Source organism: Rhinatrema bivittatum, chromosome 4 (assembly GCF_901001135.1).
Source record: "Rhinatrema bivittatum chromosome 4, aRhiBiv1.1, whole genome shotgun sequence".
Classification (NCBI taxonomy): Eukaryota; Metazoa; Chordata; class Amphibia; order Gymnophiona; family Rhinatrematidae; genus Rhinatrema; species Rhinatrema bivittatum.
Genome location: NC_042618.1, coordinates 114,402,370 through 114,427,428, shown reverse-complemented (window position 1 = coordinate 114,427,428; position 25,059 = coordinate 114,402,370). Strand labels below are relative to the sequence as shown.

Here is a 25,059-nt window from a genome sequence, read left to right as displayed (position 1 = left end):
GTCTCAGAGGAGGCCCTACTAAAAATATCAGCCAGGGTTGCTGAGGTATTAGAAGCTAGACTCAAATATACAGTCCTCTCTACAGTTATCTATGGAAGAGGTTAAACATGCTGTAGAGGGGCAGGCTAAAAGGCTTGATGAAGCTGAGCTAAGATTGTCTGCCCAGGAAGACCGGCTGCACAATGTGGAACAACAAGTACAAGCTTTATCTGCAGCAAATACCTCCTTACTAGACCGCCTAGATGATCAAGAGAATAGAAACCAGCAGAATAATATCAAGATAATCGGACTCCCCGAATCCGTCTCCGACCAAGCACTGTATGATCTTATTGAAAATTGGCTACCGAATCAATTGGGCCTGACTTTAACTTCAGGCCACTTGCGCTGTGAATGGGTACATCGGATGGGATCACCCAGAGACGCTGCAAGCAAGCCACGACCTGTGATGGCCAGAATTTTAAACTGGTCACACAAAATCCAGCTTATGCGAGCCTTTCGACAGCATTCTGGGGTGGAATATCAGGGACACCGGCTCCTGCTGTTCCACGATTTCTCTGCAGCAGTGACAGCACAACGGAAAGCCTTGTCCCCTGCATGTACGGAGCTGCACAAGAGGGGGATATCGTTTGCGCTCCTGTTTCCTGCAAAGTTAAGAGTCCAACACAACGGTGCTGTTACATTTTTTTTCTAAGAGGAAAGAAGCTAATTCCTTTATATCCTCGCTGGAGCCCGGAGCTGTCTCTTGAATGCCACAGACTAGGTGTATTTGGATCCAGTAGTGATGCCATTAAGTCTCACTATTTCCACTGACAGACTGGCTTCGGTGCAGTATACAGGGGATACTCCCTGTATCTTTATGGATCGTTTGTTTCTCTGCTGTTCTTGTTGTTGCAAGTGAAATGTGTGTGTGTTTTGTTTTTTTTCTCTCAGCTGCAAGTTCACCTTAATGAGGCTGTCTTTGATTCCCTGCTATATAGAGAAAGCAATCTCGCATGTTCTTGTTGGAGCCAGGCTATGTTCTCTGCATGGATAAGGCCTGCTAAACTTCAATTCCATAAGGAGCCCGTGATCACTTTCTTACCTTCATATTTTTGTGGTAAGACTGGTTTGGTTCTCCGGGGATTATCTCCGTCTGTAACCGGACCGTTTCATCCTACATTGTCCTTTTGTTCTGATTGGGAGATGATTAAGTCTTCTGCTTTATAAGTTTGCTCAGCCCATAAACCTATACTAGCAGAAATCTTATTTTGTGGGTGGAATTAGAGGGGGGGGGGGGGAGAGGGAAGAGGGAAGCCCATGATCCTGATGGGGAGAATGGGTACTTTGTGCCTCTTATGGAGCAAGATGTTCTGGGTATGGAAATGCTTAGTATGTTTGTGGTCTGTGTGGGGTTGAATGCTTAAGTATGGATCCGCATGATGGGGGGGAAGGGAGTGTACAGGGGGAAGCCCAGGAGCCTCTGTACTCTTCAATTCTGTTTGTGCTGTTCATGGATCATCTTCTGAGGTGGAGGATGGGAGGTGTTCAGTCTGCCTACTGTAATTGATTTTCTCTTGTCGCAATCTGTACTTTTTGATCCCTTGGCCAGCTGACATGGTATCGGTTAAGGTAACTTCCATGAATGTGGATGGTATCCATTCTCTGATTAAACGCAAAAAATTATCTTTATTCCAGCGTTTAAAAGCTCACTCAGTAGTCTTTCTGCAGGAGACTCACTTGACAGAGGTGGAACATCATAAACTGAAGAGGGAATGGGTAGCCAGCTGTTACTCCTCGTCTTATTCTTCCCGACAGAGAGGAGTGGCGATACTTATACATAAGCAGGTACCATTTCAGCTGGATAGAGTTTTGCAGGACGTGGAGGGCCGATATGTGGTGGTGGTGGGGACACTTTACCAACAGCGCATAGCTTTTTGTAATGCTTATGCTCCAAATGTCTACTCCCATGATTATTTTGTCAATCTGGTAGGTATTTTAACTAAATTGCCTGATTGTGACCTTATTTTGGGAGGAGATTTTAATACTATTATGGACAAGCAAGTTGACTGTAAGCCCCCGAAGCCTTTGAGTGGTAATGACCTACATTTGGGTGTCAACTTTCTTTGTCACGAGTTAAATTTAATAGATATTTGGAGACTGCTGCACCCGGGGGACCAAGATTTCACTTTTTTTTTCTCACCCGCATGGCACTCACTCCCGGCTGGATTATATTTTGATACCTGAAAAATTTTTTCCTCGGGTTACCGATGCTACCATAGGGACTATTTCCATTTCTGATCATGCTCCTGTTTCTGTCACTTTCCGTATGGGTAAGTCCCCTCCCCCGGCCTTTTCTTGGCGAATGCCTCCAGACTTGGAATCTGACATACGCTTTCAAGAATATCTTAATACAAGGCTGGGAAGAATATATTCATTTTAATAACAAGCCTGATATTGCCCCACAAATGCTCTGGCTCGCTAGCAAAGCAGAAATGAGAGGTAAAATTATAGCTTATGCTGCCAGGCGAAATAAGCAGAGGAATGCGGAAATATTGCGCCTCACCGCAGAGTTAAAACAAGCGCAGGGCAAATTTGCAAGGGATTCCACCAAAGTGAACAAATAGGAGGTGGATCGGATGCGCACAGCTTTACATAATGCTCTGCATCAAAGAGCCTCCAAATCATTACGTTATTTTAAATACAAGCTGTTCAAACAAGGGAATGTCCCAGGTAAACTCCTTGCCAATTTAGTTAAACCCCGAAAGACAAAATCCTTTATTATGGGGGTTAGGGGGCATGATGGAGTCTATTGTACTCATCAAAAAGACATTGAAGCCCGTTTCATAGATTATTATCAGACATTGTATGCCTCCAAACCACACAATTCGTCTGTGTCGACAGAGTTTTTTCAAAACTTTGGCCTTCCCCACTTGGGGACCAGCTCCAGGCGCTGAATGCACACATTGTGGACTCTGAACTTTTTGCTATTATACAGAAACTTAAAAAGGGAAATGCGGCTGGTCCGGATGGACTTAGCAGTGAGTTTTATAAAGCTTTAAAGTTTCCTTTGCTGCCGAATCTCGTATCCTACTATAATTTTTTGCTTCAGAGCTCACACCTCCCACCGGAATAAAATTGTTCAACAATTATTCTTTTACCAAACAAGGGGAGAGATCCAGAGGATGTAGGGTCTTACAGACCTATTTCCCTCATTAATGTTGACATCAAAATCCTTGTGGCGGTCCTAGCGGCTCGGCTTCGTAATGTCCTGCCTACTTTGATACATTCAGATCAGACTGGCTTTATACAACGGAGACAAGGGGTCCAAAATGTGAGACGTCTTATTGCAGCCCTTAGTTACCATTCACAGGAGGAGGTCCTAGTCCTTAGTCTAGATCAGGGGTGGGCAATTAATTTTCCCATGGGGCCGCATGAGAAATTGGGATGGTTTTAGAGGGCCGGACTAATATAATTAACTCAGTTCTCAATAGCCCTACTTATGAAAAGACAGGGGTTTACCACCAATGCATGTCCTCTGAGAAAACACAACAAATAAGACCGATACAAACGCTTACATGCTAGCAAAATATCTCATCTCGGTAACAGACACAGAACCGACCTAACATACTCCCAGGATCTGTAGTAATGCACATAAACTAATCTGCACACAGTTACACCTGTATTATGGAATACACTCAAACAGGAGCAACCCTATCTATGAAAAGGCAACACTACAAATATTAAATCAGGTCCTAAAAACCAATACACCTCTTATTAGGAAAACAGAACTAGCAAGCAGCTATAGATCCCCACACAGAAATAATTGTAAAACTATACTAATAAGCAGAATAAATGTTTCAAAACAGCTATGAACAGAATAACATCCAACAATTAAAAACTCATAAAAACTATTAAACATTCTCCAAATACCAATAAAATATTTCAAAAAAGCAGACATCACACAATTAAAATGGCAGTCAAGAAAAATAAACTTAAAGCCACCTTTACTTACCCCCTCCAGCAGCTCTCCTACTCCCCTTCCCTGCAGGCCGTGGCACGCAGCAGTAGAAGCTAAGCTCTATACTTATGGTCCTCTTCCTTAGTGCCCATGTCTCTCACACACACACCATACCAGTCATGCCCCCATGACCAGTTTCTGTCTCTCTCACACACCAATCATCTCCCAAACAGTCTTTGGTACACACACACCAGTCACCTTCCTGAACAGTTTCTCTCATGCCATACACACACACACACACACACAGGCTTCCCACTCCCATGTTCTACTTACATATATGGTCTTCTCACTCTCATAATCACTTTCTCTGTCTCTCTCTCTCTCACACACACACACTCACTCACCAGTCTCTCACTCCCATGCTTGTTCTCTCCACATGCACAGGCTTCTCATTCCCATAATCACTTTCTCTCTGTTACACACACACCAGTCTCTCATTTCCATGCTCACTCTCCACGTGCACAGGCTTCTCATTCCCTGAATCACATTCACACACACCAGTCTTTTTCTCTCACACACACAGTCACCTTACCAAGCAGTCTCTCTCTCTCATGCATGCACACTCACCCAGGTTTCTCACTCCCACAACTCCAGGCTTCTTACGCTCATGCTTTCCCACATACCCAGACTTCTCACTTCCATGCTTTTTCTCTCACACACACACACACACATCAGTCACCTCCCTGACTAATGTCTCACACTCTCACATACACATCAGTCATCTCCCTGAGCAATCAATTTCATTGTCTCTCACATACACACACACATCAGCTCTCTGACCAGTCAATCACACACAGGCTGGCTGGCTGCTTCTCACTCTCTCTCTTACTCACTTCCTTCCCCCCCCCCCCCCCCCCCCCCCCCGAGCACAAATGGGAGCTGCAGCAGCCCCCGCAGGCCAAGAAAGAAGAATCCCATCGGCCGCGGGAGGCTCATGCTGCTGACTCCTTTCTCGATTACCGGCTGCTTCAATTGCTCAGGGACCGACGCTGCAGCCGACGCGGCACGGCTCTTTCTCCTTCCCGCGCACCGCTCCGTGTATCACTTCCTGTTCCGGGTCACGGGAGGGGGGGTGCAGGCGTGGGAAGAAGAAAAGGCCAGCCGCGGGTGCCACAGCTTCTAACACCGCTGCCGTTACCACTGGGCTTGAACGTGCTGACAGCCCAGCGGCAACGGCAGCGGGAGAGACCGGGAGCGCGCGCCGCGGACCAGCAAAAAACTCCCACGGCCTGGTCCGCGGACCGGTGGTTGGGGACCCCTGAAAAAAGACCACGAAAGGCGGAACTGTGACATACCCGTATTTTTCGCTCCATAAGACGCACCTAGGATTCAGAGGGGGAAAATAAAAAAAAAAAAATTTTTGTGCTAAACCGGCTCTGCGTCTGGGCGTCTTATGGAGCAAATTAGGGAAGTGCATAGCTTTTTTTTTTCCCTCCCCATTTTGTTTTCGGGTCTGGGGAGGGCCATTTCGGTCCACTCCCCAGATCAGAAAACTTTTCTTTCTCTGGGAACCCCTCCCCCCACCCTCCTGACCCCCCCCAAGACCTGCCGACTTAATTTACTACAAACCCCCCCCAAGACCTGCCGACTTAATTTCCTGCAACCCCCACCCTCCTGACCCCCCCCAAGACCTGCCAAACGTCCCTGGTGGTCCAGCTGGGGTCCAGGAGCGGTCCAGGAGCAGACCTTTCATTGGCAGCCGGCGGAGTTCTTGAAGGAAGGCGCTTTCACTAATACATTGTTTCAATTTGCAAATTCTCATAACTCCATAAAAGGCTGGAGTGGACTGATAAAAAGCCTGCAGCCCGCCATGCACCTCGATCTTCTGGCCACCTATTGGGAGCCATCATGTGTAATGGATATATTGGTTACCTCTCTCAATTCCTGCTTTACTTCTCTTCACAAGCGCCTGAAGGATGATGGTCTGCGTGACTTACACTTTAGGATTATCCACCATACCATCTGTGATGTGCGGCGTTTTCATATGGGTCGCCTTCCCTCTCTACTATGCATTAAATGTTTACAGGAGGAGGGTACTATGCTCCATCGGCTGATATTTTGCTCATCCCTACAGGTTTTTTGGGATCAGGTTATGGACTGTATTGGTAAATGTATTCGGCTAACTCTTAAACTGTAAGCAGCGCTTCTCCTGGCTGGACCACAGGCGCTGCCTACAAAAGCACTGGGGCCCAGGATCATTTCAGCAGGATTGTGCTTTTGTTAGCCTGTCATATGATACTGGCTGACTGGACTGATCCCTTACTCAAGCCATCCATTACGGCCTGGCATCATCTTATGATGGACATGATGCTCCTGGAGAGGATGGACTATACTACCTCACCTAAGAATACCAATAAGAAATATGCTGACTGTTGGGTGCAGTATTATTCTCTTCTCTCGCCCGCTTTTCAAGGTCATTTGCTCACAGCAGGCTACCATGCACATTGGTACTCTATTGCTTCTTCTGGCTCTAAAATTTAAGTTGATTATGCTGTTTTGTCTTCATCCATGCACACTTGTTGGCTATGAGCCCTAGGGCTTCTGGGGGGGGGGGTGGGGGGAGAGAGGTTATGTTTGTTGGGTGGCACGAATGGTGTTTGGATGGGTATCGAGTGGTGTGAATGGAGCGCTTGGGGTGCCTGTGAGTCTGAATTGCTTGGGATTCTTAGTAGCATCTCGGGGTGGGGGATGTTGAATAAATGAAGTTTTGCATACCCTCTGTTATACTGGTTACCGTGTTGATATCGTTATTTATTGTTATATTTTTATGTAACTGAGACATTGTATGTCTTCACAAAAAAAAGATTTTGCAAAAAAAAAAAAAAAAGGGAGCTAATATTGGCCATGCTAGTGTTTCAGATCGATCATTAATATGGATTGACCTTAATACAGGGGTGCAAGAACCCCAAATGTGCTGGTGGCGATTCCCATCTTATATGAAAAATAATTCAGAGTTTCAAAAGTTTCTCCAAGAAAAATGGCATCTTTTTAGGGACTTTAATGCTCAACATATGGAAAATCTGAACCTGTTTTGGGAAACCAGTAAGGTTGTCCTTCAGGGGGGAGGGGGGGGGGGGAGATAATTTCATACTTACGCCATAGGAACAAACAAACGCCAAAATACTTCAGCTGGAAACTGAATTAGGGCAGCTGAAACGTAAAATGATTCAGGACTCATCCCCTAAATCCTACAATCAATATCACTTAACCCTCGGGCTACTTCAAGATTACTTACAGCAAAGGGCAATAAAGCAATATCAAGTTGCAGAATATAATTTCTTTAAACATGGAAACAAAATAGGCAAGCTGCTCGCAAATTTGGTAAGAGCACGGCGTAGTAAAACATACATAGAAAAACTAAAATCCTCTCAGGCTTTGCGGGGGGGCTGACATTGGAGACGTCTTTCGAACTTTCTATGAACAGTTGTATACTGATGATAGGATGGGGGGGGGGGGGTTCCTTGGACGAAGACTCTTTCTTTGAGAAGCTTAATCTCCCTCAGCTTACACCACAACAACTGGAATTTTTAAATAAACATATTACGAGTATGGAACTATCTTTAGCTATTAAAAATTGCAAAGTGGGTAAATCTCCCAGGGCTGGATGGGTTCTCATATGATTATTATAAGATTTTACGGGACCAAGTCCTTGAACCTTTATGCAAATTTTACCAAGAGGGTCTGGCACAAGGAACATTCCCTACAGAATTCAACAAAGCATATATCACAGTCTTGCCTAAACCAGGCAAGGATCCCTCCAAAGCGGCCTCCTACAGGCTTATATCATTGTTAAATTGTAATCTCAAGTTACTGGCTAATATACTTGCCTCGCGTATCAGTTTGGTCCTCCCATCATTAATAGCTCATAATCAAGTGGGGTTTGTCAAAGGTAGATCTGCAAGCCTACAAATGGTTAAACTAACTACAGCTATGGCCTACTGCAAATAACATAAATTGCCTTCGATCGCAGTCAGTTTTGATTCTGAAAAGGCCTTTGATCATGTTTCGTGGCCTTACTTATTTTATGTTTTGGGCAGATATGGTTTTACGGGGAATATCATCAATTACATTTCCCTTCTTTATAGGTCCCCATCTTCTCATCTCCTAGTTAATGGCTTGATCACTGCTTCTTTTACCCAAAACGGGGAGTAAGACAAGGATGTCCCTTATCCCCATTATTATATATTCTGACTATTGATCCACTTTTGAGACTCCTGGCAGAAGATGGTGAGATTAGAGGACTGGAAGTAGCTGATACGTCTTTCAAAGTAGTGCCATTAGCCCACAAACCTCTCTGCCTAAGATGCTAGACTACCAAACCTGGTTTGGCTTTTTTTCTGGGCTTAAGATCAACCGTGAAAAATCAGAGGCCATGCCGATCTATGGCAATCTCCAACAAGATTGGGGACCCAATTTCCCCCTCCAATGGACAGCTAATAATCTTAAATACTTAGGGATACATGTTCCTTCGGATATCGAGCACATATACCAGTGTAATGTTGCCCCCAGGCTTAAAAAGCTCAGAGAACGCTTGCAACAATGGTACTACCTTCCCCTCTCTTTAACGGGCAGAATCCACTTATTTAAAATGAACGAACTCCCTAGGTGGTTGTATCTGCTTCAGATGCTCCCCTTATGGCTTACTAGGAAGGACCTTCAGGTGATTAATACTGCCATTAGACATTTTATCTGGCAGGGTAGAAAGGCCATGCTTGCTTTAAATTCCTTAAACAATTCATTACAATCTGGGGGCCTGGCATGTCCAAATTTCCGAACTTATAACATTATCTGTATGATGAGACACATTCGAGATTGGTTTTCGGGGATTTCCCATTACTCACCTCTTGCATATTTAAGGGTGTGGTTCCAAGGATATGCATTGGCAGCCTTAATACAAATTCCTCAGGCTAATATCCCCCTAAGTCTCGCCAATTTATGCTTTTAGATTCCGGGCGTAAAGCTTGGGCACACTTATGTGCCCACCTGGGACTTGACAGGATTACTACCCCCTTGATTCCCATAGGTGGTAACCCTCAGTTTCCTCCGGGTCTAGATAATAATCTATTCAGATATTGGGAGTTCAAAGGACTAACTACCCTGGGCCAGTTTATAAACTTTAAATCTCAACAGTTTTACAGTTTCCAGGAGTTGAAGATGTCATATGATCTTTCTAATTCTGAATTTTATGCATACTTGCAGGTCCGGCACTATGCTGAAATCATACATATGAAAAAGTTTTCTCATGCCCACTTTAGTCATTTAAAGACCTTGTTTCTAGGTCCTTCTACAGGCTCAATTCCGTGTTCTCAGTTTGCAGTAGCACTAAAAGTGCAATCATCTCCTCACAATTTTTTGACGATTGTTAAATGATGGGCCAAATACTTTTTTCTTCAAATCTCTGTAGAAGATATACGGCATTACTTTATGTCCGTGCCTAAGGTATTCAAGAACTTCTCTTTAAATTTGTTTGGCAATTTTATTATGCAAAAACTACCGCCTATCAGATGAAGTTATCTCCAATTTGCATAAATTGTGAGCTCTCCGAAGGGGATTATCTCCAATGTTTTTGGGCATGTCCAATTATTTGCACTTTTTGGTCCCAAATTCATTGTCTCTGCTCCGCACTGTATGGCCGCTCTCTACCAATGACCCTAGACTGTGATTGTTTGGCTGTTATCCTGATGCAAAGGAGAGATCTTGGAGAGCTCAAAAGTGTTTTTTAGATAAAGCAGCGGCAATGATGAAACAGACCATATTGTCTGTCTGCTTGTAGCAGAAGCTCCCACGCTTCAATACTGGACTAATAAGATGCTACGATTAACAACCTATGATTTTTTGACAGCCAGGCAAGCTACAGGGTCTCAGCGGGCCGTGATTAAAGATGTGTGGGAGCCGTTCCTTCAGTCTCTGCCGCAGAAGGTCCAGGAGACCCTCCACGCCATATACCCACTTTTAACCAACTTTTCTGGGGCGACGAGCCATGTACAATCATTGACCTGAATCTGTTCTTTTTAGAATCTGAGCCTCATCTTTATACTCCAGATGAACAGGAGGGAGGGGAAGGGGAGGTAATTGTGGGAAATGTTGGGGAATACTTATGTGCAGTTGTGTGGAAATTAAGTCACTACCCACAAGTAGAGTAATGTAATTATTGCTATGTTATGTTATATTATGTATTTACTTCACTGGCTTGCTTTATCCAGTTTTTGGCTCAATTGTTACTGGACCGGTGGCGTCTAGTATATGTTGCACATTTTGTATTTTCAAAATTCAATAAAAAGAATTAAAAAAAACAAACCCCTTAGAAATCACCTCAGTACACATTGCAAGAAACTTTTTACGACGTAGTTGGGTATTTCTGGTAAGATCTGGATATATCCATATCTTTTGACGGTAGAACAGAGGTAAACGATTTAAGGAAATAACATTTTAAAACATTATTTCTATCAGAGTAAAAGGCAAAATTCACCAAAAGAGAACTTCTTTGCTTTACGTCAAATGATTGTGACATTTCCAAGGTAGTTGTAATATCTAATGAATAGTCTTGAGCTTTTGAAAATCTTCTTCTATAACTTCAGTAGGAGACGGTAGATAGTAAGCCTTCGTTATTATTGGCATAGCCTCTTTAGGAACCTTCAGAACTTAAACATAGTTCTTAAAAAGTTCAATAGGTGAAATTATCCTTATGATAGGGAAATTCAACACCCTTAGATTCAAATTTCTGAACGGGTTTTCTAAATTCTCCAACTTTTTTGCATGCACTTGCTCTGCTTGAACTAAATTAGTTGGAACTTTCTCAACTGTAGATATCCGAGATTCAAATGTATCCAGGTTAGTTGCAGTTTTAGTTATGGAAGCTGTATTTTTTCGTGTTTGATTATTTGTGTCCAGGATAACTCTTGTTAACGAAGTGATAGAAACCTCCAGAGTAACCAGAGCATTCCATACTGATTCCAGAGTAATCTCAGGTGGTTTTATAAGGGGAGACTTAATGGAAATAATATTTGCCAAATCACTTCCACCACCTAGGATCTCTCCACCTACAAATATCTAAGGAGAGCGGCCTAGGGGTTGAAACAGCCAGACCAGTTTCCAAATGTCTGACATTAGTGCTTTCAGCACAAACAGCCCTATGCAGTGCCCCTTCAGTATCATCAATAAAAATTCCACTCCCATCTCAGGCCTCCTGCTCGAAATTCATATCCCCTCGAAATACCTTTTGGGGGGTTGATGAGCCTTTGGATGTTATTAGGACTTGGGAGGGGAGGCACTGGGGTGCTTGGTGCACCATGGGTTAAGGAGATGGCCTCTGCCAGTGGAGACTGCATTTGCTCCCCGCCTATCTCCACAGCGGCTTGCATGCCCATTGCTAATCCTGGCGTTCCTGCAAAAAAGGTCTCAATCCGCAGTTGATTATTCTCCAGTGAGGGAGAGCTAGCTATAGTCTCTCTCTCAACTTGGCCTTCCGTTTCGTGTGAGGCATATCACATAAGAAAAGGAAATCACCGATCAGGAAAATGGAAAGAGACGACTTGCTGGAGCTCTCTGTTGGTGGCCATCTTGTTCCCCAGGAGTAAATTATTTACCCAGGATTCCTAATGCTATTCTATCTATAAATGATCACCACTGCAAGTTATTTCACTTGCAGTTTTTATTAATCTAAATTGATTGTAACTTGCTTGGGACTATTCTTGATAAAAGGCGGATAATCAAATGTCTATCAGTAAATACATTTGGTTCATATGCTGTGTATATTCATGTATTTTAATATCTTAAGCTTTTAGCACATAAGAGCAGTTTGTGGTGCTGACTGTTTTTACTGGGTTTTTTTTCTAGGTTGTTGCTGTAAGAATGTCTTTCCCACCTCACTTAAATCGCCCTCCTATGGGACTCCCAGCTCTTCCACCTGGGCTTCCACCTCCACAGTTTCCTGGTTTCCCTCCACCTGTACCTCATGGTAAGTTTAGGCACCTGCTCTTAAATAAGGTTGAGAAAGGTTTACTTTATATTTTCAGTTGGGGTTTTTTTGTTGTTGTTTTAGATAACAATTTTCAGCTAAAGCAGTAGTGGCATCTTTTTATGTCAGGATTTAATTGACAGGAAGTGGAAAAGAAAATATTTTTCAGAGCCAGTTTTAATGCTGGTTAGTATATTGATCCCTAGCATTTTAAACTGAAGACTCCCAATTGCTTAAAATATTGTGAATCATTGACAAGGAGATAACAGAAAAGTTTTGGCTAGCTTTGAAAAAGTAAATTTCCTTAAGAAAGCACTGCCCTGCATATAATGTGCAGTAACACTTTGTTTTTCGGGGGATGTGTAAAGGTATGTGCTGTCATTGGTTTTGTTTAGTGCTCATTAAATGTTCATGCATGAAAATGATTTAGTATGCAGCCAATTGTGTTAATATACACTAAAACTATTTTAAAGAATTTCATCAACTGAAATGTTACCTTGGCAATACCCATTACTTACTCAGGAGTTTATAGCTGCAGCAAGTTAACTTCTCAACAGATTGATATGGACTATTATTATACAGCACCTCTTGACTCAGTAACAACTTGTAATGGACAGACATTTTTGGAATGGGACCCTTCAGCATGTCATTATCCTTAAAATAGATTCTAAGAAAATGTCTGCAGGAGACTAGTTTTTCATGCTCCTCCTCCTGATTGAGAACTAGTTCAAGTTTTTCCTCCAACAAGCTATAGAAAATTTTTTTTTTTTTTTTTTTTTAAAGGAATAGGAGATACCACATAGTCTCCAACACTTGTGGAAATAAAACCGAAGGGTGAACAATCAGTCAAACGATAGTGAAATTCTAAACTTATTTGTGCTTTTTCCAGTCAATAACACTGTCACTTCAGTGAGCGATAACAGCTCAGCACAGCTCAATTAGCAGGTTAAAAGCTATTTATTGTTTTTCTGTTTAAAATCGCTCTTAATAGACTTTGACACCGACACTTATGGAAATCAAGCCGGTTTCATCCGCTGATACCTGCACGAGTGAAATAATACTGTGAAATGATAAATAAGACAGTCGCACTTCCGTTCTAAGAAACTGAAATACTGAAATAGTGCTGGCAGTGTCAGGCCGCTCTCCTTCAAGAACAAGAGGAGCTTCAAGTTCTTTTATTTTATTTTTAAATTGCATATTGAAAAATTCTTTAAAAACCATATTTGTGTGACCAATGATTATAACTTAAGATGAGGTCTGAAAAAGACCAGCTTGATTTTTCTACTAACAAGTAGACATTTCCATCTTTTATATGTTGGTCATGTATATTTCACAGTGTTGTGTCTGAAGCACAGGTGAATTTTGAATTTCCCATAGTCTCCAGCAACAGCTTTTTAAAGATCTCAGTTCATTCCTTAACAGGCACACTAATACTGTAATGGTAGTGCAGTTTATCTTGTAGTTTTAACACTGGCAGGCATCAAAGCCCAGTGTACTAAACCATTTGAAGCAGATCATGGCTGCATTACCATGGTCTCATTTAAGATAGCTAGATTATGCTAACACTGCTGGTTAGTTTAGGGGACCTCCCTACTACCCTATTCACACTATAATATGGGCCTCTGCAGCCCTCTTGACCACCCCCGTCATTAAGGATAGGCCAATATGTCAGCACGCTGGCAGGGTTCCCACCGCCTGCCAGCAAACAGAGTCCCTGCACTGCAGTGAGGAGAAGTGGTGAGTAATATGGGAATAAGGGAAGGGACAGAGAGGGAGACATTGGAAGGGAAAGTGGTGAGGATGATGAGTGACTTAAATGGAAGGAGAGGGTGAATGTCGGAAGGGAATGAGAGAGTGGGTGGGAGAGAGGGACAGGTTGGTGGGAAGGAGGCGAGAATGAGTAACAGAAGAGGTTGAGGTGGAAGTGACAGGAAAGGGGATTGCATGGGAGGGTGAATGACAGGGTGTGAATGGCAGTAAGAATGAATGACAGGGAGGGCAGGGAATGTGGTGAGTGGGGAATGAGGGGTGAGTGACTGAGAGGGAAGGGTAAGAATGAAGAAAGGGAAAAGGGTGAGTGAAAGTTTGGAGGTAAGTGATAGAGGGAAGGTAAGTGGATTGAGTGGGAGAGTGAATGACAGGGAAGAGGGTGGGGTGGTTGGGTGATAGAGAAGGAGGATGAGTGAGAGGGGAGGGGGTGAATGACTGAAGGTGAGTGAGAGGGAAGGGAAAAGGGAGGGAGGAAGTAGAAGAGAGGGTAGAAGGGTGTATGAGTGTGGTGTGTATATGAGAGAGAAAGGAGGAAGTTTGTGTCTACCCTCCTCTTCTTCCCCTTACTAATCTTCTACAATATCAGGGTGACTGCAAATGAAAGGATCCATGTATGGAGGAGGGGGAATTTTTTTATCCTTATTAGTTTTAATTATTGGGTGCTTGATGTCTGCTGCTTTGAAATAATTGATTTTGGGGAAATGTTTAAAGTTTATTTTTTTATTCTCATGAGGTGGTGGTCTTTGTCATCTGTTTCGAAATATGCTTTTTTATTAGTATGGTTTCCTCATTGTTAATGATTTATATTTCTTGATTTTGTTTTATGAGGAATGGTAATAGTTCTGTTTTTGCATTATTGCACTGCATACAAGTCTGGCTTTTAGTGGTTTCCAGTCCAGTTTTTTGTCTGGCATCTTCTTATTTATACTTTATGGCCTGCATTTGTGATTTAGGTGAGGTAGTCTGCTAGCTGGGAAAACATCTTGTACCTGTTGGGTTGAAGGTTTTTCTGATTTTGGTAGATGCTGGGATCCATGATTGAAGGGATTCCTTGGTTGCTAAAAATGACGCCACAGGCAGCCTCCCACCCTATCCGGGAGTAGCTTTTGTACATTCCATTGGCCCTGCGTCCATCTGGCTACTTGCTAGGAAATGGAGAAATTATTTACCTGATAATTTCATTTTCCTTAGTGTAGACAGATGGACTCAGCATCCCGCCCACGGCTGCCCCGGAAAAGGAGAACCTCAGATAGCAAACCTCGAGACTAAGCAAATATGGATAAGCTGTGGCCTACCCCTAGTTCAGGACACCCACGGTTTGTCTGGTGTCTGTGTTAATTGGTTGAGTGCAATGGTGGTTTCCAGTTTGGAAATTAGTTGAACCAGTTCAACATAAGAAATTCCCATGCTGGGTCAGACCAAGGGTCCATCAAGCCCAGCATCCTGTTTCCACGCGCGCCCGTCTATGTGCTTTCATTGGCCGGAGCGCCCAAATCGACAGGTGCTCCGGCCAACGAAAGAACGCTTCGCTCCGCTCGTGCCGGAGAGGGCACAGAACAGTGGGCTCTCACCTCACGCCGAGCCAGGAGAACCGGGACCTGCGCGGGGGGGGGATGCTGCAAGCCGCTTCACAATTTGGCCGAGCCAGGAAGGAAGGAAGGATTGGGGTGGATGGAGCCCTAGCTGTTGTACTGCTGTTGCCGAGCCAGGAGAACCGGGACCCGGGGGGGGGGGGGGGGGCGCTGCGAGCCGCTTTCGCCACCGGCTGCCCCCTCCGGAGGGCGGCAGAGAAGGGAAGGTGCTGAAAAGCAACAAAAGGTAAGTCGGCACATGTCGAGCCGCTTCGGGAGGAGGGGATTTTCGGTTTTTAGGTTTTCCCGGGTTAAAGTTGGGATCCACTTCCTGGTGCCTGTCATTTCAAATGTCATTTGAAATGACAGGCACCAGCGCACCCAGGATACTGTATAGGTGCTGTATTAAGCGCCTATACAGTAAAATGGGTTGCGCGGGCCTAACGCTTCGCCTAATGCTTTGCAGACGCGGCTTGCATTTGCAAGCAATTTAAATAGAGTATCGAGTGGTATGTGATCAGAACAGTGCGTGGGGCAAATGAGGGTGCGCCCGGCACTGCCGCACTCTTTCTAACGCAGCCTTACTATATCGACCCGTGTGTTACCTGTTAGGTTTACCTGCAGTGCATACGACAGGAACTCTTATTTTTACTTTTCCTAAATAAAACCAGTATTGTGCCACAGTATCTGTGTGCATGTGCTTCAGGGGCCTTCAGCCTGACAGATTGTGGATAAGTCTGGGTTCCCCGATTGCCATATGGCAAATCATGTTGGCCACAAAATCTGCATCATCTCTCTTGGTCCACTTGCAATCAAGACAACAGCTTTGTGTGGAAGAATATCCTCAAGAACCAGAAAGCATCAACTTTCATTTTTGAGAATAGTATTAAGCTGAAGACTTCTAAAACTTCAAAAGAAATCTGTGCAAAAGCCAGTTGGCTCTGTACAGTCAATTTCAGCTTCATTAGACACTGCTTGTATCCCCTCAGGCAGTGGCCTTAAGGGTCCTGTCATCAAAAAAAGGGGAATTGGAACAGGTGCTAGTCTCAGCTGAGTCTATTCTGCTATAAGTGACTGGTCCTTCATCACGGTCAAACTGTACAAAGCACAATTTTAAGTCCACCTCTAAATGCCATTCTCACAGTGTTTTGAAGAATCCTTGTGGTGCAGCACTGAAATACAAGCAAACTGATTCCTTGACAACATGGCTGGCGCAGTCCATACTATTGAGCCACGTACAGCTACTGCTTCTCATTGATCTGTGCCATTAACTTCACAGCTCAAAGGATTTCTGGTGTAGACTTTGGAATTCTCCTCGACTCAGTATTGTTACTCCGGAGACACTGATGTATATAGGGCAGAGTTGCGATTTGGGGCTGTAGGTACTAGGGGAGGCATGAATGAGCTGCTAGAGTGCCGGCAGCTGCAGCAGGACATTCGTCATTTAAAAAAATAAATAAATTTGCAGCTCTGAGCTGGGAGGCGCTGTGAAGGCAAGAGGAGGAAATGGCAGATTGTGAAAGCAGCTCCAATCTTTGAAGCTTTCCTTCTGGCTTTCTCTTAGTGGAAGGTGGGTGGGTGGGGGGCTGGAAATGATGCTGTTCTTGCTTCTCTGTGCTTTCCAATACACTGGAGAAATTCTTGTGTCTAGTGAAGTTGTTAGGCTGCTCTGAGCCTCAGGACAGTGGCACCCTTAATGAGGAGGATTTAATCTTCACAGTCCACTGATTGAGAGTTTCATTCCAGACTCTGTGCTAAGACAGGCAAGGTGATGGGAGAAGATCGGTGACGGTGGGGTGGAGTCCAGAGTCTTATGAGACAGGAGGTGGAAAAAAGGGCTAGTCATTTGATTTATTTTTTGGTTCTCTTGCTGTTTCATGCACATTCTCAGCAAAAGATAAGTATGCTGCTGTGATTTTCTCCCTGCTCAGTCTTTCCTGAAGAGAGAGTTCAGAAGGAGAGAGAGAGTCAGGATGTGGGTTTGTGTAATGTGACTTTCATCTATAAGTCATCAATTCTGAGTCCCTCTATGCCAGTCTGTCATGTAAGTGTGAGTGGCATTGGGAGTCGGAGCAGACACTGAAAGGAATTTTTGATGTATAGACAGAAATATCCCCAGGGGCTGCAGTATTTGACAGGGCTTATACTGTCACTGCAAACACAGACCCTCCCCCTCCCTCGCCTCCATGCATGTGTATGTGCCCTGGCAGTGGAGACTGATATGGATGAGCAGATAGCATCATGAAATAAACAAATATCTCTCCAAAGAAAGCTAAATATTGTGTTCTTTTCATTCACAAAGCAATACAACACTCGTATCTCATTTTTCGCCTTCAGTCTTAATCATTGGGGCATTAAATGTCACTCCTAAGGATGGACCACCCTTGGCATCTCTTCACACAACTTTTGTAACACTAATACAATCTGTGTGTGTGTAATTTCATTTATGAGGCTGCACATGCACAGATTAAACTATTGTTACTAAAGGTTTGTGATCAGCCAGAACAGTTCAGCAATCAGAGATTAAAAACTGCATAACCCTTATGGTTAAACTTTGTCATGAATAATGTTCTGAGCTGAAGAATAATCCAAGGGATTCCATGTTTTCTGTAAATTTTCCAACAGTATATCTAAAATTAAACTTCTAAAGCAGCATAATTAGGGCACCTGGTCTCCTGTTATACTGCCCCTTCCATGGAATTTGCTGGTCCTCACAGAATCAGTGCACAAAACTAGGAGCTGAACTGGGTGGAGGGGGCAGAAGCTGTATAGCCCCTCATTGAACTCTGACACACACCTACCCATATATGGAAAGGATACTAAGCTTCAACTCAACTCCATCCCACTCTAGGCAGCAAAGGAGGATATAATATGCTGCAGCTCTTAATCTTCTCCCCATGGGGTGGCAGAAAGAGAAGATTAAGAGCTGCAGCATATTATATCCTCCTTTGCTGCCTAGAGTGGGATGGAGTTGAGTTGAAGCTTAGTATCCTCTCCATATATGGGTAGGTGTGTGTAGTGTGATCTGATTCTGTCTCATATGCTGGTGTGATGTGTATCTCTTTGAGCCTGTCTGGGTGTGGGATGTCTCTCCCTGTGTTTGGTGTGGTCAGTCTATGTGGTGTGTCTCTATGTGAATGTGGTGTGTGTGTGGTCCATGAGGTATCAGCGTTTCTCTGATTGTGTGTGGGTATGGTTTTGTTTTATCTGCTGCTGGGTGTGTCTGTCTCTCTTTCTGGCAGTGATGTGACCTATAGTCTCTCTCTGTTGTGTGTATTTCTCTATGTAAGGTGGTATTTAATTTCTCTTTGGGTGTGGTGTGTATTTCTTTGGGCTTGTTTGCTGGTGTCTCTGTCTGGTGTGGTCTGTCTGGGTGTGGCATACGTGTATGTGTTTATCTAGTTGTGCAGTGTTTGTCTCTTTCTGACTGTGGTGTGTAATATATATGTGTGTGTGTGTGGATGGATGTGGCTATTTGTCTCTTTCTGTGAGTAGGTGTGGAGTACTTGTCTCTTTGTTTGGAAGTGGGGTGTCTGGGTATGGTATTTGTCTGTCTTTCTCACTATACGCCCAGAGGCAGAATTTGTGTTTGGATGTGGGATGTATATATTTCTGTTTGTCTGACAGTAATGTATCTCCATTTCTCTGGTGTCTCTCCCTTTCTGTGTTTGTCTGGATGTGATATGATGTTTGCCTCTTTGTGTTTATCTTCAAGTTGCACATAAACAATCAAAACTGGACTTTTGAGCTTCTGACTGCCAGTGTGATTGCCAATTATTTGGCAAATGGTTCAACAGTTGGTGGTTGAGAGACTGACACCAGGCCAGGAATCCAGGATACACCTATACACTCCCAAGCCCCAACCTGGAGCGGGGTTTTGACTGGGCTGCAGGGAGTATTAGCTAGTCGCCTGGATCCTCTGGGCCGGAGAAGGTTGTGGTTCTTCGTGAACCAGTTGCTCAGTGTAACCTTGGACCAGTGGTTTCTGTCCATCATCTGTCAGGGGTACCAATTAAATCTATTGGATGTCCCACCAAATTGCCCTCTGGGCATGCATTGGGGGCCGGTAGTGCATTAGGAGGTACTATTAGCAGAGCTCTTCTCCCTCTTAATGGCCAGAGCGGTCGAGTCCATTCCACCACAGCAACGAGGGCAGGGATTTTACTCCAAGTACTTCCTGTTTCCAGAGGGAACAGGAGGACTTCGTCCCATCCTAGACCTGAGGGCCTTGAACAAATTTCTAAAAAGAGAAAAGTTCAAGATGGTTTCCCTAGGCACCTTGACTCCCCTTTTGCAAAAAGGGGACTGGTATGCTCCCTCGACCTACAGCGCCCATATACCCACATTGAGATCTTCCATGATCACAGGAAGTATCTCCGGTTTGTAGTGGGGAATAGCACTTCTCGTACTGGGTGTTGTCTTTCGGACTCGCGTCCACCCCATGGGTATTCACAAAATGCCTGGCCGTGGTGGTGACGCCCCTTCACAAACTGGGAGTGCATCTTTTTCCCTATCTGGTCGATTGACAAGTCAAGAGCATGTCTCAGGCAGGGGCAGCCAGGGCCATGCGCTTGACCATTTGGGTGCTAAAGTTGCTAGGGTTTGTTCTCAACTACCCAAGGTCCCATGTCAGTCTGTCAGTTGGACTTCATTGGAGCCCTGCTAGACACTGCTCAGGCCAAGGCCTTTCTGCCACACCAGAGGGCTGTCACAGTAGCAGCCATTTAGGCAGACGTTCAACAAAGCCAGCGGGTATCGGCTTGGCACATGTTGAGGTTGTTGAGTCACATGGCCGAGACCGTTCATGTTATTCCCTTGGCACATTTACACATGTGCAGAGCCCAATGGACCCCGAGGTCTCAGTGGCCGCAAGCCACATAGAGCCTCCAAGATTGCATCCAAGTCATCTGGTCCCTCTGTGACTCCTTGTCCTGGTGGCGAGTACTTTCCAATCTGGAACAGGGAATCTTCTTTCGAAGTCTTCCCACTCAAATTGTGTGAACCACGGATGCATCTACCCTGAGGTGTGGAGCTCATGTGATTGGGCTTGGCACCCAGGGCTTATACCTTCTACATCTATTGGAGACTGGCTTAAAGTCCGCCTCTGTTAGGGTCCATCTTAGTGCAATTGGCGCTTACCACCATGGTGTAGATGGTACGCCCATCTCTGTACAGCCTATAGTTGTACGTTTTATGTGGGGTCTGCTTCAGTTGAAGCCTCCCATAAGGCCTATGTGACCTTAAGTACCTAACCTGGCGGTCACGTCAGCACGCAGGTTCAGCGAGCTCCAGGCCTTAGTGACTTTATCCACCTTATACAAATTTCTATCATGACAGGGTGGTTCCTGCCTAAGGTTGTGACGGATTTCCATCTTAACCAGTCAATCGTCCTGCCAATATTTTTCCACAGGTCCCATTCGCACTAAGGCAAACGAGTAGTGCACAATTTGGACTGCAAGTGAGTCTTAGCCTTCTATCTGGAGCGGACAGAAGCCCATAGAGTGTTCGTCCAACTTTGTTTCTTTCGATACGAATAGGTTGGGTGTTGCTGTTGCCAAACAGAAACTATCTGGTTGGCTAGCAGATTGTATCTCCTGTTATACCCAGGCAGGACTGCATCGTCATGTCAAGGCTCATTCTGTCAGAGCCATGGGCAGCGTATGTGGCCCACTTGCAAGCAGTTTCCGTGGACCTTTCTTTTCTTTAGGTAGGTCTAGACAAGGGCCTGGCTCTTAATTCTCTTTAGGTCCAGATAGCTGCCTTAGCTTGCTACAGGGAGCATGTTCAGGGGAAATTGGTGGTAACTCCCCTGGATCTGTTTTGTTTCCTCCAGGAACTTCCAGGAAGTTAAGCATATATGGTGGTCTGTTTATCCAGTGGTTCCTCTGTGGGAACCTCAGCTTGTTTCCTATAGCCTTTGTCTCTTCTCCTTTAAGCCCCTGAAATGGGTGTCACTCAAGATGGTTTTTATAGTGGCTATTTGTTCGGTCAGGTGTATTTCGGAGATATGGACCCTTTTGTGCAGGGAACCTTGTCTTGTTTTATCAAAGGTAATTGCCTCTTCACCAAGTACCCTTCTTTCTTTCTTAAATCATATATCCCTTTCATCTAAATCTGACAGTTTTTGGTAACTTTCCTGAATTCTGATTAGTCCATGGGTGTGAAAGATCTACATTGCTTGGATGTTTGCAGGATGGTGGTGTGGTACTTGAAGCTCACTAACCCATTTATGTTGCCTAATAGGCTTATTATTCTGTCCAGTAATCCATAGAAGGGTGAGGCTTCCCCAAAAGCCTCTTTCTCCAAATGTATTGAGTCAATCAGCTCAATATACATCAGCAAGAGTTTCCTGGACCAGAGGGCAAACTTCACCAGGTCATACGTATTCTCATGGGTGAAGCATATTCCTCTGGTGGAATTTTGCAAGGTGACTACTTGGTCTTTCTTGCATTCCTTCTCGAGAAGCTATCATTTGGATCTGCAGGCCAGTGAGGGGGCTGTCTTGTCAACATAAGAATATACATTTCCTAGCGTGTAGCCAGATGGACTCAGGACCAATGGGTTATGTGCTCCCCTGTCAAAGCTGACATCACCCTAGATATAACCCTGCAGTGACCTCAGCCATTCAGTATCTCTCCATTTCCTAGAACACAGTATTCTTTAGAAGAGGAAATTTTACCTTTAAATTGGAGAAAGCTTGAGCCCCGCTCTCCTGCGGTGATACCTAAAGGTCCCTTCCCAAATTGAGAATTCCTGTGGCGATTCCCAATATCCCTCAGAGGTGTGCCTTGGTCCGGTAGCTGGTTCCCGGTGTGTGGACTTTGCTGCTGAAGCAGCTGAAAGACAAGTTCAGGAAGCCGAGCACAGCGGTGATGGCCAAAGCCCTCTCCCCTAGCAGCCGGAGACTGTCTTTCTACTCAGCTGGTATGTGCTGAGCCCAGGTAAGTAAAGAAGAACTCAGATTCAGAGACATGGAAGGACTTCAGTAAGTCTTTCCTCCGGTCTCCTTGCTTGGCGTACCGTACAGACGACGTTCCCGATTCCGTTAGGGCAAGGAAAGGGGGTTTCCAAGCGGGTTGAGCGGACCCCTATAGGATAGGCCCCGCTTCAGACTCAGTGGGCACTCCCATGTGCCAGGCTGCTGTGGCACCATCTTTCGCGCTGTTTGAGGTGCCATTTTCTCCCCATTGACCGTTGGTACACGCGGTGCGGGCCAGCCCTGTTGTGCACCTAACGTGTGCATAAATGTGCACACACCTGTGCGCATATGTGCACGCATAAGTACACGCATACATTCGTGCACAACTGGACGCTTATACTTGTGCGCATTGGGGCAGATTTGTGTGCGCTCGAGCTCAGGTGCTAACTGGCTGAATGCACAATCTGCAGTTAACTATGGCTCTGGCAACAAAGAAGCACAAGCGACACTCCCTTTGTGCTGCCTGCCACATTAGGGCTCCACAGTCTGACCTAGAATCCTTCCTGTGTCAGCACTGTGAGGAAGCCCAGGGAGGGCTGGACTCTCAGAACCTCTCCAAGCCGGACCCCTCCCAGTCGGAGGATGGGTCAGCCATGACCTTGTCTGGTAGCACCCCGGATCTGAGCAATCCCGGGGCTGCTTCCTCCCTGGGAGAGGGCAGTTCAGCGGCCCCCTACCCTAGTTCCTCCTGGGCTAGGTATGGACCCAGCGACCTTTTCTTAGGTGGAATTCTTTCAAGGCCTTCAGGCCTTTGTTCAGGTGCAGTCAGCTGCTGCCTCTGCCCAATCTGAGCCCCAGCTGGGAAGGCCTTGTCCTCCCAGCCTTGGGACATGCCTTGCCTCACCAAGGGTATCCCTGAGAAGGGACCCTGACACCAAGGGCAATGATGGGGATGCAGACTTATTGAAGGACAGGGAAATCCCTCCAGGCCTGGAGCCATTCTGGACCATGCTACGGTTTTTCCACAGAGATGAATTGCTGGCCCTGGTCTCCCAGACTCTGAAGACTCAGGGTCCTTGCCGGGAACTCCCAATGTCACATCCTGGTGACTCTACGGAAAGCCTCTTTCTATTTCCTGATGCTGGAAGCCACCCAGGAGTTGATTGACCTGGAGTGGGATGCCCCGGAAGCCAGTTTTAAAGGAGGTCGGGCCTTGGAGGGCCGAGATGTCTGAAATGAAGGCATACACGCTAAAGCTCATCGTAAACATTCTTTTAGTAGAGCATTTTTGACGGTCTGAACAGCAATGTAGAAATTTTACAATGAGCTTTAGCATGTATGCCTTCAAACCTTAATATATACTTCTTGTGACAAATATTCCGGTTGATGCCTCTAAGTGCACATCTTTGACTGCTTTAGTTCCGCGGATGGGTTCGCCCAACCCGCGACAAAAGCTAAAAAAGAAAAGTCAAGCAAGCAATTCCCATGACAGTTTCATTACATCTTTACACTTTCTCAGATTCACTGGCCTGCAAGCCCGACATTCTTTCTAACTGCATACGATCCATCTACATTTCCTCGTACTGAATTGCCCTTCATTCACAGACTCTTAGAAGTTGTGGTCCCCCTGACGCGAAACACGGCCGTGTCGGGGTCCTTGTGTGTACCGTTGTTTTATAATATCCAATACAAAAACCTTGTGACATATCTGTGATTGTATGCACTTACTAAAAAATTTACTGTAAATGATATTGACCAGTAAATAGTTTACCACACATTATTTCTTTGTTGTATATTTATATTGTCTACATGTACTTATATTGATTTTCATAATAGGATAGGTTGGAGATCAGGGCTGGAAAAATCACAGGTTCTTAAAATCTAGAACTTGGTGCCAAACTGAAAAAATGCCAGTTATGAGGCCTATGAAGGGATGTGGCTGCTGCTATCACTGCCAAAAGCCCAGGGGGAGAGACTTGGTTGTGGCTCCTGCTTTTGTAGTACTCCAGGCTGGGAAGGGATGCAGTTTTTACTGAAACTACTGCCCTGTTGGCAGGGCACAGGAAAATATGTGGCTGCTGCCTCTACCAGCAACGCCCACGGAGAGAGACTGCTGCTACTGCTGCTGTTGGCTGGGCTTAAGCTTGGAGAGGGAGACCATGGCCTGGGGCTGCTGCATCATACAGCAGGAAAGAGATTGGAGAGAGGGGAATAAAACTGGAAGGGGAAGGAGGGGAGGTGCCAATAAGCTGCGTGGGGAGAGGAGGGGAAAAAACTAAGAGGATAGCAGGGGAGAGTAACCGGAAGCAGGGGAAGTAGTTGAAAGAGGTTAGGATAGTGGCAGAAGGTGAGTAAGGGTGCCTGGAGAGAGGAGAAATGGGGGAAAACATCTGGAAGCAGAAGGGGAGAGCAAAGAAAAACAGAGAAAAAAATAGGCAAAATTTAAAGGGAAAAGGTGGGAGAAAAGGAAAACATTTTTTGACAGTTGCCTAAGTTTTCTAAGTAATTTTCCACACTTGGGTAGGATACCTTGATATAACTATATACATATTTTTTTTTCCAGGGGCTCCAATGATTCCTCTACCTATGAGTATTATGGCTCCTGGCTCAGCTGTAAGTCCAATTCTGTAATAATGTTCTTTTTCTGAATGTCCTTGTTCACAGAGAGAAATATTGGTTAAACGTGTGCATATCCTAAATATCCATTATGTATTTTTGTATGTGTACATAGATGATGTATGTGTGTATATTGTCTAGTCCCAAATACACAGCATGGGTCATCTCATTTTTCTTTGCCATTATTTCTTAGCAATTTATTCTCTCTTGTTAATAAAATGTTAACTAA

The 25,059-nt window shown here is 44.9% G+C and overlaps 1 protein-coding gene across 3 annotated transcripts in view; it reads left to right on the top strand.

Annotated features, from left to right (window-relative positions):
- Positions 1-25,059, top strand: part of RBM25 (RNA binding motif protein 25) — a 287,767-nt gene that overhangs the window by 11,818 nt on the left and 250,890 nt on the right. For all 3 annotated transcript variants that reach the window (XM_029598715.1, XM_029598714.1, XM_029598713.1), the window contains exons 2-3: positions 11,834-11,954; positions 24,778-24,827. In XM_029598715.1, coding sequence (XP_029454575.1) covers positions 11,849-11,954; positions 24,778-24,827 — 156 coding nt within the window. In that variant the 5' untranslated portion in view covers positions 11,834-11,848. The remainder of the gene's footprint in view (positions 1-11,833; positions 11,955-24,777; positions 24,828-25,059) is intronic.